Genomic DNA, 14,492 nt, shown 5'->3' on the forward strand with positions numbered 1-14,492 from the left:
CAAGATCTTCAAGATGCAAAGTTATTGAAAAGTTTTTTTATTTGGTCGCACAAGGGCCCTTTATAGCTGCTCGCAGCTCCAGTTATAGTTACTTTTGCAAACATAAAATGTAGTTTTTTGGGTTTTTTTTACATTGTAGTTTGTTTTTCGTGAGTTTTAGTGAACTAAAATAACCTTGATTCTTGCACGACGGACACCCAAACTTAATAAAATAAAATAAAATTGGAATCTGAGAAATGCTCAGTCTCTTGCAGCCACTCCTTGAACGCAACTTGAAATGCACGCAATGAAAATTCAAACAAAAGTAACACAGACAGGTCATAACATTACATAAAAAAAAAAAAACTCCGTCAAGGAATGCATTGAGCATCACTAACTGATGATATCAAAATGCCTGCGAGTATCCAAAAGCGGCCTTGACTGCAAAAGACGTTTCTCAACTTGATGGCGCTTGCGACATCACATCGCCGATGACCTCATTCGGCCGCCGCTTGACAGTCGTTGCAAACCGTCCTGAACGAGGCGGCTCGGCTCGATTATTCGCCATCACTGGGGCCATTGTTTGCGTTCGCCCAGTTACAACGAAACGAAAACGACGTGCAACATATTTTTAGCGGATGTCGTCACGCGCCGCTCAGCGCTGGTATGACAGCCATCAAAAAAATGAAGAAAGGTCATTCATACCAAAGATGAACACTTGACAGATACCAAGGCGAGGTGCGTCAGCGCCACTATTTTTAGGGTTCCATGCAGGCAAATCGAAACCGACGTTTTGACAGTGTAATTTCTGGTTTAATTTTCTTGCGTTCAGGAAATATAATTTATTTAAAGATGGCATACATGTTGCTTCATAAATTCAGTTGAAAATGACAAAAAAAAATAAAAAGGTAAAAGAGTTTATGTTGTGTATCTTCTCAGCTCATTTGAAGACGAGGGATGTAGCAAAGGTCACGATACAATATCACGATATGACGGTCATGAAACAATAATTATCACGATATTGGGTGGAAGTTGGAGATACAAAAAAATGTCACAATACTGTAAAAAACAAAAAAAACAAAACAAAAATATTGTGCTTTTGTACTTTACAGCAATGAAAAATATGAAAATAAATATTATTACATATAAAATTATATAAATATAATATACCATATACATTGAGTTTCGACACATATTGACTCTGTTCACAAGCACATTACGTTCCCCTTTATCTGACCATTAGTATGGATTTTCAACATAGAAGGGCCAAAACATGCCTTGTGAAAATTAAACTGCATTAAAGAAAACTAGCCACCAGAGGGTGCTAGAACTGCACAAATGGAAATCAACCAGAGTGTTTTTTTAACTGCTATTAATATCATGATATGACAACGATTTATTGTGGCAGCTTTAATGTCGCGACATCACGATTATTGCCGGTATTGTTGAAAACAAAGATACAAAAAAATTGAAATAATTTGTGCCGACTTTCACTTCATCTTTTCACATTTGCTGAGTAAGAGTTCCACTTCCAAGTGGAAAAACAACAACAAGAGCAAAAAAATGTCAAAGATTTCCGGACTACGCACCTCATTTTCTACGAGGTCATTGGACTTGCAGTTATTGAAAGCCAAACATTTTCACCCGTGGATGCATCACTTCATCACCCGGCTGCTGAATTACACTTGTCAGTTAGCGTGTGGATTGGAACAAGCAACTCCGAAAAATACAAATCCGATACAGTGCAGCAGTTTACCGGGAGATTGCGAGTGCGAGCCAACAATCATCAAAACGTCATTTTCAGCATGCAAAAATGCAAGTTTACTCGGGCAAATGGCTTATTTACATGTTTACACAAGTCGAGCGTCTTACGTGAAGGAACTCAAGTAATTACAGTTAGCACACTTTTTTTTTTTTTTCATCCGTTTGTGGGAGGTGTTTACCTGTTTCACCTGACAATCAATCAAGACCATTAGAATCCGAGGCCACCATTTGAAGAAATAACTCAATGACAAGAAAAATGGCTGCTGCTAGAAGGATGCATTTTTTTTTTTTTTAAAGTCTGGTTTGTACAGAAGAGCACGGCAATTTTTTTATTTTTTATTTTTTTTGTTCTCGTCTGACAATATGCTAATCTTGGCTGCAGGGGCATTCCAGCCGACCTTGTATTTACAAAGACTGAGGAGAGGCCAAGAAATATGACAGGTGAGCAGTTACGTGAACGCGGGTAGACAACAGACTGAAAGACGACTTCCCATTCATCGAGACTCATCCTCCCGCACCAGGTTACAAAAAAAAACAAAAAAAAAACACACACATTGAGCTGTCTGTCACTTTTTTGGCCTCCAGCGACGCATGAACTGGAAAGTATGACGGCTGAGCGGCGTTAACGCACGCACACACCGTCTTACATTGATATTTTTGTGTCACGACAAACATCGTCCAACAGTCAAATTCTGATTGGAGGCTACAGTTTGCAAATATCGGACATGGTCAATTTCGTTTTCATTTCAATCAAAACGTATTTTATGAAAAGCAGAAACATTCTATAATGATTCCCCAAAATTTATCTCTTTTTGGCCTACAGATTGTTTTATTTTTGTATTTTTTTTTTTAAAGCCCAAAAGATATTCATCAAAATTCCAAATATCGGCACCGACAATTATCCTAGCTGATAATCGGTCTATCCCTAAGATGAAATTCCAAATATAGGCCAAACAAGGTTATTTGAGTTTACCAATAAAACTAACGAAAAAAACTAAAACTGAAATTCAAAAAACAATTTTGTCAACAAAATAAAATAAAAAGGAAAATATTTATAAAACGCAAACTAACTGAAACTACATTTTATGTTTACAAAACTAACTAAAACTATAAGTATAGCAAAAATGTCCCTCGTTTTAGTCTTTGGTAATTTCATTTAATGCATGAACGAGCCTTTCGGGATGATTTTAAATATAATTTGAAGTCGATTTATTTCGATATGAACCGGAAAAAGGACATTTGAAAGTGTGTCACACAGAAGTGACATATCTTGCAGCAGCCAATAGAACGTATTTATACGTTTTTGAGAGAAAATGAGGTGAAGTATGCACACAAGTTTTTTTTTGTTTTTTTTTTACAATTTTGAGCACGAGATGACAATCCGAGAAATTGTACCGTGGCCACACCAGCAGAATAAAAAAAAAAAAGTGCAGTCACGCCATTTAATTCATATCGTGTATAAACCTGCAGCAAAACGACACCCAAAAAAAGCGCAGGACACTCAAACTGGAACCGATTTCAAAACTGGCTGAAAGCCGATTCGCTGAAACGGCGAGATTGACACGTTGGCAGAGTGAAAGAATTCCATCGGCGGCCCGTGTCGGCCTGATGCGGATGCTCTTATCGATCGCCGCATTAACAACACATCTGTCAGCTTTCAAACTTCTTCTTCTTCGCCACAAATGTGGTTCGACAGGTCGCTGTCGTTCCAACCAGTTCGCCGCAAGACTTCCGCAACCGCAAACAATTCTTTGCTACCGAAACGTAAAATGGAAGAAGCAACACGTGCAACATTTCAAATGTATTCAAATGTAGCATGGAGACGACTTTGCCGACTTGCTGTGTTTCCATGACCTTTTCTCGCAAAAATAAAAGCGATATTGCGTTTCCATTACCTTCAGTTTTGCGCAAAAGTTTCGCAAAAAAGCAAACACTGGACTCGCGAAAAAAACTCTTCAAATATCGTAAAAAAAAAATTAAAAAAAAGTGTTTGCGCTCTCCTGAGATGTGTCGCAATAGAAATATTTTGCAAATTTCCATGCGTTTCCATGACCCTTTTCTAGCAAAAATAAAAGCGATATTGTACTATTATAACAAAACAAAAAGCTGTCAAATATCGTAACAATGTTTTTGCGCTCTGATGAGGTGTTTTTTTGAGACGTGTCGAAATAGAATTAATAGAAGTATCGCTTTTATTTTTGGTGAAAAAGGTTCATGGAAATGCAGCTCGCGTGTTTCCATTCCACGTTTGCAAAAGACTTTTTTTTCGACTCGTCTCAAAAACCATCTCCTGAGAGTGCAAAAACTTTTTTTGCCATATTTGAGACGTTCTTTTGGTGTGTTTCCCCCCCCCGCAAATCCAGTGATTCCATTACCGGCTTCTTTTTTGAGAAAGTTTCCTTTTTTGTGCAAAACTGAGGGCAAGCAAACATTTCCTCGGCTCTCGTCCATTGTCCTTATTTGAAGAGACTGAAAAGTGTTTAACCTCTGACCTCTCCAGGCAGGAAGTTTATGACACCACCCGGGCTGGCAGCTTAGCTGTTGTTGCGGATCCTCAAGTGGAAACGACTTGTCATCGTCGTCGTCATGTGGCGACACGCGCAAACAATTCGGCTGATTCGCGCGCTTCTTTTGTCCGGCACTCCCGAAGCTGACGGCTAATCTGGGCCACGACACCGCTGGGAACTTGACACTCTCCCTGAGGAGAAGCCATAATAGCCTCAAAAGGGGGGGGTCCGAGTGATGAAAGACGGCCACTTCACGCCTCCACACAGACAGATGGAAGCGTAATCTGATGGCTCGTGTCATCATTTACACTCAAACGCATCAAGTCAAGTCATCATTATTTATATAGCGCTTTCAAAGAGACTTAAAGGAGGGAGTTGTTCAGGCGATTCAAATTTTTAATTGCAATTAATCACACTACTTCATTAGTTAACTCGCGATTAATCGCGGATTTTACACGTTCAAAATGCACAATAAAAGTTGTTTTTTTTTTTTTGTTTTTACACTCAACATAAAAATGGGGGGGAGAAAATGTTAAACTAATAGAAATATGGCTCCATCTTTTAGTTATTGGTACGGTAATTTCATAATTTATAAAATTGAGTGAAAATTGAGTAAAAAGAAAAAAAAAAAGAACCAAAAATGAGTGTGATATTGATTTGTGTTGATCATTTTCTGCCACTAGATGGCATAATTGCATTTGTAAATCCTTTTTAAATTTATTACTGCTCAAATTTGACGTGGATGTTTGTGTGTGCTGCCAAGTATGCTGTCTAAATATGGGGCGGTGATAAATGGCACGTTAAATATTAGTGGCGTTAAAGGAACTTTAAATGAACTCACAATTAACGCCAAGTAAAACCAGTAATCAACAGCAGCGTAAATTCATATTCCAAATGCGAAATTTGCACTTGCACAGTTTTTTGTTTTTTTTCCGGGTACTCCAGCATAAGCCACACCCCCAAAAAACCTCCATATTCGGTAGTTTAGAGTTGAGTGAATGTTTTTTTTTGCATATATGCCTCGTGATTGACTAATCAAGCGTTTTCGACAAGTTTAGTGTTATAGTAGAACAGCATCCCAAAAATAACTTCAAAAATCTTTGTGGTAAATCGAGTCATTGGGGAAATATTCTGTTTTGCTAGCTTATTTCTCAAATGTTTTGTAAATAGCAGCAAGACAGCACGTAGTGAAATGAATCGTCATCGTTGTCGTAGCATCAAAAGTGAAAGAGTGACAAACTCACCACTTCGGTGGGACGGAAATATTTCGGGTTGACCTTGACGTGCACGCGTCCCGTTTCTTGGCAACAGCCCACCTCGTGCTCGTCCTTCCCTTTCCACCTGCAAACATTTCCATCAAACGCTCGCCAACGCAATCCACGCTTCGTCTTTTTTCTTCTCCAAACATTCGTTTCTTTCAAAACCTTGGCGAGACAAAACATATCAGCCGCTCATATGATCACATGACCTGAATGGAGCTGGAAGGTCGATGTAGCAATTAAATACATTAAATAACTAAACAAAATAAATAATTAATTTATTTATTTATTATTTTTTGCCCCAAAAAATATTATAAAAACTACATTATTATTATAAAATATATATATAAAAAAAAAAAAAGATTACAATTAATTGGCCGATTAATTAGAAAAAAATAATGCATGAAATAACAACAATAATTAAAATATAAAATTGAATGAGAAAAACTTTTTGTCCCCCACCCCAAAAAAAATCCAGATTACCAATTAGCTGGCCGATTAAATAAAAAAAATCAAATAAAAAATAAAAAAGAGAATGCATAAAAACAACAAAAATTTAAAAATCAAAAGATAAAATTGAATGAGTAAACATAAAAAAAAAATCTATTTCATGATAGTGATAAAAAGAAAAAAAAATTAGATAACACATAAAATAACAATAATTACTACCGATATATTAAAATATAAAAATGAATGAGCAAACATTAAACCTCTATTTCATGATAGTGAAAAAAAAAGAGAAAAAATGAGATCATGCATAAAATAACAATAATTAAAATATAAAAATATAAAATTGAAAGCGCAAACATAAAACATCTATTTCATGATAGTGGGAAAAATACATAAAAAATGAGAATGCATAAAACAACAATAATAATTCAAATATAATAATATGAAATAATAATAATAATAATAATAATAATAATAATAATAATAATAATAATTTCCCCCCAATGCATTTGAATGGCCGTCAATTATAGGCAGATTTTCACTCTTTGTGGACCAGCCTGCTCCCTATTCCCTCCAAATAGTGGAGGGGAACGATTATTAAAAAAAAAAAAAAATAAAAATAAATAAATAAAAAAAAAAAAAAAAACTTCCCTTTTCGATTCCCAGAATGCATTGCATGGTGCAAATATAATTAAGGCTACAGGGTGATGGTGTAGATGTATGCACAATGCAAGCAGTGTTGCTTTGCGTGTGCAAACTGCTGCAAACGGTTAAGCGTACACAAAGGTCAAAATAATCGTCAAACATCGGCCACTTGGCGATTATGTGATGTTGTGTGTGCGCTTACACGATGGTCTTCCCCACGTGCTGGAACGCTTTCTCCACAAACTCGCGCACGCTGTGCACCTCCCCTGTGGCGATGACGAAATCCTCCGGCTCCTCCTGTTGCAGCATCAACCACATTGCCTGAGAGCGAGAAAGCGAGAGAGCGAGAGAGCGCGAGAGAGCTCAGGCCAACGTCAAACGGGATCTTTTCTCTCCTGACTGACAGGAAGTGACCTTATGACCTCCGAACAGGGGATGGGGGGGGGGGCACTTTTGCCTGCTACCTCTGTTCTGACGTCACCGTGCAAACTCAAGGGAGGCAAACTGTGGGAAAAGAAGGCCAGCGCGCTCCCACTGCTGGCACACGTCGACGTACGCACACAAAAAAAATAAATAAATCAATTTTCACGCTGGCGACATCACGGGCCAAAACATCTTCAAATAAGACTGCAAAGTCGGAAGCCCCTCCCCCCTCCGATGATTGTAAGCGACCGTATGAAGCGACGCCACCGCCGTGGAAATTTATAGTTTTGGTTCCTGGATGAAGCAGCGCCGTGTCAAAAACGGGCCAATCAAACGTCTCGGGATGCTTCCACAATATTTATGAGGCGCGAGAGCACAAGAGAGATCAGAAAACTTTTTTTTTTTTCTTCTTTTGTGGTGACAACACGCACCCGACAAGTACAACAAACGCAGATAGAAAAGTAGTTTGTCATTGGAAATGAAGGACACAAAAATATTTAATATTCCTTATATTCTACTTAAATATATACTGCTAGTATATATTATGCTGGTATATTATATGCTTGAAATAATAAAGTATATTACAAAATCAGCATAATTGTAATAAAAAACAAAACAAAACATTAATACTATCTTTTGAGTTGTTTAAATTTTAAAAATAATTAATTTAATAATTATTTTTCTCCCCGAAAGGAACTTGGATAATTCGTGTTTCAAATAATTTTATTTGTCTTATTTTTTTGTTAAGTTTTTTTTTTTTTTATGTTTAAACATTTTCTCGTTTTGTACCAAAAAAACAAACAAACATAAATGAACGTCATAAAAGTAAATAAATAAATAAATAAATAAATAATATAAATTATGTTTGGTCCAAAAGCAACTTACATATAACGTTTTTATTTTATTTTTTAATTAGTCTTAATATTTTTAAATATTTCTCATTTTGTACCAAAAAAATAAATGATTGCCCTAAAATTAAATAAATAAATACATACATCCATACATACATAAATATAAATTCTGTTTGGTCCAAAAGGAACTTACAAAATTACAATGTTTTTTTTGTTGTTGTTGTTTTTTTTAAAATTGGTCTTAATATTTTTAAATGCTTAAACATTTTCTCATTTTGTATCAAAAAATAAATGATCATGCTAAAATTAAATAAATAAATAATAAATAAATTCTGTTCGGTCCAAAAGGAACTTACATAATTAGAATGTTTTTTTTGTTTGTTTTTTTATTGGTCTTAATATTTTTAAATGCTTAAACATTTTCTTGTTTTGTACCATAAAAATAAATGATTGTCCTAAAATTAAATAAATAAATAAATAAATAAATATTGTTTGGTCGCTTTTTTTTTTTTTTTTTTAAATTGATCTTAATATTTGTAAAAGCTTAAACATTTTTCTTGTTTTGTACCAAAATAAAAACAAAACAATCATTTGAATAATTGTGATTTCAATTATTGCCAAAATAATAATTATTTTTTCCAAGCAGCTCTATATGTGACGATTTTATCGGCGTGTCGATGTCAGTGGCACGAAAGATGCACAATTGTTGCGACATTTACGAGCGTGTCTAATAAAAGCCAAACGACCGGCGGCTAATAACAGCTTTTGCGTCTTTCTTGGCGACGTTGACAGAGTGATCGCTCGCGCGCTGTTAAAAAAAAAAAAAAAGTCGGTCTGAAGTTTGTGCCAGTGCTCTGCTTTAAATTTGACGGGCTCGTAATCGGAGGCTAATTGCACGCAGGGGCGTTTTGCGCGTGGCTGGCTGAACGTCAACCCATTGAAACGCGTTTGCTGACGTCTCATTCGTTCTTCCGAGCGCGTCGACAACATTCGTCGTCGTCGTCTTTCCAAAAATGTTTTACGCGCCGTCATTGAACGTCTCTTGTCCATTTTAGTCAAATGTGTCAAGGTCACCGATAACCAACTTTTGAAGCCGATATTCGTTTTCACTAAAAAGGGAAAATATTGGCGTCAAAATTTGGAAAAAAATACAAACTCCAGCTGTTATTATTATTATTTTTTTTAAAGCATATGTTTATTGAGCAACTTTTACGGTTTGTAAAATATTGGATTTTTTTTTTTTTAAATCTTAGTCAATAGACATCTTTTGTTTTTAAAATCTAACAAATTCTGGGATCTCCCAGCATCTTTTCAAACGTTAAATAAAAACAAATAATTGTTTTCTACACTAAATACAGTATTCCAAAATTTCTGAAGTTAAGACTTTTTTTTTTATTATTATTATTTTTTTTAATTGGATCTATTATCGGCCATATCATTCTTCAAAATGGCCAATGCCGATATTCGTCAAAATGCTTAATATTGTAATATCGGCGCCGATAATCGGCCCAGCCGATAATCGGTTTATCCCTACACATTAAAAAACAAGAAAAAACCTAAAACTAATACTGACACTAAAACAAAACACAACTAAATATTTATTAAAGAACTAAAACTATTAAAAACTCTCGGAAAACTGATTAAAACTCAAAAAAACAACAACCTCAAAACGAAATAAAAACTAACGAAAATAAAAATGAAAAAACTATAATCACCATGATGACAACCTACATTCGAAGATGAAATTCAGGAAAACAAAACACGGTGGTTGTCCGCTAAACTACATTGCAAGAACGAGAAGAAGAATTTTCAGCGAAACGACAATAGACATGAAAATGTTTTTTCATGTCTATTGTCAGTTGATATCTTCTGAACGTGAGCAGACAAATATGAAATTGTGAAATAACAGAAATTTGAACGTACTCATTGTGATAAATGTCAAGCTTTTCGTAAACTGGACGACTTCACGTTTCTTTCGGCCCGAAGAAAATATTTACAGCAGACTGACTGATACGCATGCTACTTATTTTATTAGGCAGCAAAAAAACAAAAAAACAAATTTGGATTGATTTTTGGGCAACCGAAGAGTTGAACGCTCTCAAGTCGCCCATTTGATATTTGAGAACGAGGACTGGAAGAACTTCGGGTTATTCCCACGTTTAATTCCCTAAAATCATTTGTGAACGCGCATCAGCCAAACGCTCGTTTTTCACTCCCCACCAAATTTTCCAACACTTTTCCTTCTCCTATTTTTTTTCATCCTTCCCTCCGCCGCTCTCGCTTACATGAGTCAGTCACGATAAGTTAAATTATAGTTTGGCAATTTTCATTTTTAGTTAGTTTTTATTTTTTTATTATTTAGTTAGTTTTAATTAGATTTCAGCGTGGTTCTATTTGTTTTTATTAGTTTTAGTTATTTAATGAATGCTTTGTTTTAGTTTAGTTTCAGGCTTAGTTTTATTTTTTTTTAAATATATAATTAATAATAATGATATAATTAGAAGTATAATTATAATATATAATAGATATATAATAGATAATTAAGCAATTTCAAACGACTATGTGGTGAAAAGCAAAACGAGCTGAGAAGAATTCCCACCTTGACCGAAAAGTGGCGTCAAATAATTTGTATTGAGCAGACGTGACACAGCGGAGAGCGCCGTTATCACGCCAGCCCACGTTTAACTGCTTCCATATGGCCCGTCACATAATACGCAAGCAAAAAGCGGCGCTGGAAAATCCCTGGTACCAAACCAAAAGGAAGCCTGCCCACTCAAACCAGGCCCAAATCGCTCAAAACGTGAAAAAAAAAAAAACAACGTCGACTAAACATAAACTGCTTGTGGTCCCAAATCCTATTTTGGGATGACAAGACGAATGTTAACACGACGTCAAAAAAAAAAAAAGTACATTGCTGGATATGTGATGATGGAATTACACAACACTTTGGGAAGATTAACGGAATCATTTTTACAGCGAAACATTTCATATTTTTATCGAAACGTTCAGCCATTTTCACAGAAGCAATCCTCTTCACGACCAGCGTTTGAGGCGAAAGTAAACAAACAAAATGGCCGATAGCGGTAAATTGTTTTTTTTTATTTTGGTCCTCAAAACTCATTTTGACCTCCAACAAAATGACCTGCTCGCAATTTTGCTTCATTTGTTGTTTTCAATCTTATTTCATAAGCAGTGCAAATTGGAAATATGATGTGGGAGTTGTTACATGTGCAAAAAAAAGTGTGGAGAATCAAAATGACAATAACATATGTGGGAATGCTGAAAAGCATTCCCACAACTAACCTCATGTCGATCGAACCGGACCAGAGCAGAAAAATAATTGTGAGTCAAACACGAAATGCACGTCATCACCGTTCGGTTTCATCTTATAAACGTATCATTCCACAAACGGACCTCTTAGCGCATGCAACTGAAAATTTGCAGGCTTCATTTTTTTTTTTTTTTGTCTTCCAATGGTCACAATGGAAGTGTGATTTTTACTTTCATGTTGAGTTGTAACCGAAAAGCTATTTCAGAATTCGTTTCTAGTCAGTCTGGATGCAGAGCTGAAGACAGATGTGCGCTTATTTTATTTGATTTTTTTTACAGTATGACCTCACCGTCAAAAGTCCGTCGCAGTAACACGGCCGCAACCTCAAACGTTTGTGCCATTTTTTTTTCTGCTGGCACAACTTCACAGGCCGAGGTCAGCCATGGAGGAACGCGATTTTCGTGTTCGCCACGCAAAAAGTTTCGTTTGTCACATTGAGACACAAACAAGATTTACTGTCAACGTTTCATGTGGTTGATTTCCTTTTTTTATGAAACTTGTCATTCAAAAGGAGGTGCGTGAAATGGAGTCAATTTGAGTATTCAAGAATAACGTTCCTGTGATTGGTTCAGGGTGTCCCCCACCTGTCCGAAGCCAGCTGGGATAGGCTCCAGCAACCCTTGTGAGGAGTAAGCCGTTCAGAAAATGGATCATTCAAAATTAAAATGTAACCGCGACGTACAGTAGCTGATGACGGTGCAGGTGGGCGGTCTTCTCCAAAAAAACAAACTGATTACTGGTTGATTTTAAGCCAGGAAGCTTGATTGGCTCCTCCCACCGACTGACAACTTGCACATTAATCCGTGTCAAACGTCATTATTTCTTGTGCTAAGCCAAAGAATTTGCAGGAGTGATTGATTGCACTTCGGCTGTATGAGCGCGTACATAAAAAAAAAAAAATGAAAACTTGCACCTGCACACAAGGAGAGACTCGCTTCACAACAATTCAGCCAGTGTGAGCTTGAACAGGTGCTGATATTTAAATCACTTCTTTTTTTCTTTTACCGCACGTTAAGTTTTGAATACATACGTTTTTTTTTTGTTTTTTTTTTTAGAAAAAGATTTTGGCTCAGACGAGCAACGAAGGTTATTATCACTCAACTGTGATGATCTTGTCATGATTTTTATTTGGCCTTGCAGGTTTATAATAGCGACGTAACGATAACGATAACGATTTGGATGGCGTTGCATCCCTGGTTTATAATCAACATGCCCGTAACACTCGTTTTGATTTGGATTTTGGAATGGGCATTTGTCATCAAAATGAGTTTTTTTGCATTTTGAAAAATGGATTCAAAGTGGAACAAAAAATAAACAAATAAATAAATTTAAAAAAATAAATAAATAACCAAACATACTTTTGATACCCGTCTTATCCGGGAATCAAATCTCGGACTGCGACAGCCCAAACGTGAATTGTGCGTATTAGCGGTATTGCGATACGTATTCCGAGTGAGCAACTGCGTGAATCGAGACGGATGGGGAGGGAGAATTGCGAGCATAACTGACAGTCTGGACGGGATTAACCTTTCGAGGACCTCGTTTGAGTGGGTGGCGGAGAGCTTGGCTGATTCTTCACATACTTGAGTTAAAACTTCATTAAAATCTAATAACCGGTAGGCAAAAACAATATTCCGCGCCACACTTTCAGAAAATCCAAACGCACACATTAGCAGCTTTGCCTTCTCGAAAGAAAAAAAAAAAGAAAAAAAAAGTGGACCGTTCATTCTGACAAAGAAAGGGATGATTACACAAATTACTGTGCCCGAGATATGGCCTTGCGGACCACCAGAGTGGTGTCAAGTAGGGCTTGAGGGGAAGAACAAAGCATGCAACCCCCTTTTACTGGATTTTGACTGATTTCGCAAGGCCCGCAGAATATTGTGTTCTATTGCTATAAAAACATGGAACCTACCAAAACAAAAATTTAAGTCTCTTCTTTCATTTTGGAAAATAAGTATGCTTCTGTTTGCGTTTTGCAGCTATTAGCATTAGAAGAGAGCTAAATTTTCATCATCATTATTCACAAATCTGCTTAGAATTGTGGGTAAACAGTTTGTTTCAACATGGCCCTGGTTCATCTCTTATACTCTGCTGCCATCTGCTGGCCGTTTTTGTAATTACTAACATTTTTTTTCAAACTGTTTTCTGCAGTTGAAAGGCTGCATCAAAGCCTTCTGTATGCTCTAGCATAAAAAAAAAACAAAAAAACAAAAAAAACGTATAAATACGTCTTTGGGACACTTAATATATTTAAAATAGAACGGATTTATACGTCTCTGGGAGCAAATGAGTTCAGAATCAAAAAGTGCAATAGTGCACACAAACAAACAAAAAAAAACGCTAGCTGACAATGTGCTTGCTTACAAGAGATCCCGATTCTAAATCGCTACCATGTGGCTAGCCGAGCCGCCTCTGCTTTCTGCTTTTCAATATCGTGGGAGTTTGTTTGGATGGAGTCATCGTAAAAAAACGGCAATACTGCTGAAAAAAAAAATAAATAAATCTCTCGTTGGTCTACGTGGCTCAAATTGAAGGCAGTTATATCGCGGTGTCGGCACTTTCAGCTGCTCCTACTTGGAATGCATTTTTTTTTTTTTTTTTTTCCCCCAGAGGGAAATCGTATCCCCGGCGTCTCTTTCGACTATCGCACAACGAAGAAGAAGGCAAAAGCGCGGCACGGCCCGCCCAGCGCATACCTCCACCGAGGAAATGCCGAGGACTTTCCCAAGAACAAAAAACGCAACCGTACGAGGGCGAGAAACAAAAAATACGAACGGCAATGGAAGACGTTTTTCTTTTTTTGTCACATTCAATCCGCGAATGCTAAAAAATGAGAATCAGATGAGTTTTGCGAGACTTGGATCTCGCCGCAAGCGCTTTTCCTACGCGGATGAGCGAGCGTCTGAAGTGTGTTGTGACTTGTGAGTGGTGGAGACGTTAAGTAGCTGATATTAAATCCCCGTCTTTTTGTGGGTCGGTCGACTCGCGTGCCTGATCGGTGCAGGCGTGTGCGTGCGTGCGTGCGCGCGTGTGGAAGAACGTCTTCCAAAGCGTGCACCTGTGTCGTATAAATCGGGCCCCGGCTTCCTCCCGTCGCGGCCGAACATTTCCAATAACAGTCGCCCAGAGGGCTTGAGGCGAGGGGGCGGGGCCATGGCTACTGTACGCGGCTGTAATAGAGCACAGCTGTCCGTCTGTCTGTGCAAAAAAAAAAGAAAAAAAAAAAGTGCAGCACAGTGTTTGACGCCAATCGCGGAGCTTTCATGTTTTTGGACTGACT

General features: G+C 37.1%; 1 protein-coding gene across 4 annotated transcripts in view; it reads right to left on the reverse strand.

Moving 5' to 3' along the window:
- The window catches only part of gmds (GDP-mannose 4,6-dehydratase), a 68,607-nt gene that overhangs the window by 19,203 nt on the left and 34,912 nt on the right, over positions 1-14,492 (reverse strand). For all 4 annotated transcript variants that reach the window (XM_077533402.1, XM_077533400.1, XM_077533403.1 and 1 more), the window contains exons 8-9: positions 6,807-6,925; positions 5,495-5,591 (exon numbers count right to left, since the gene is read on the reverse strand). In XM_077533402.1, coding sequence (XP_077389528.1) covers positions 5,495-5,591; positions 6,807-6,925 — 216 coding nt within the window. The remainder of the gene's footprint in view (positions 1-5,494; positions 5,592-6,806; positions 6,926-14,492) is intronic.

This window comes from Festucalex cinctus, chromosome 10, assembly GCF_051991245.1.
Source record: "Festucalex cinctus isolate MCC-2025b chromosome 10, RoL_Fcin_1.0, whole genome shotgun sequence".
NCBI classification, from domain to species: domain Eukaryota; kingdom Metazoa; phylum Chordata; class Actinopteri; order Syngnathiformes; family Syngnathidae; genus Festucalex; species Festucalex cinctus.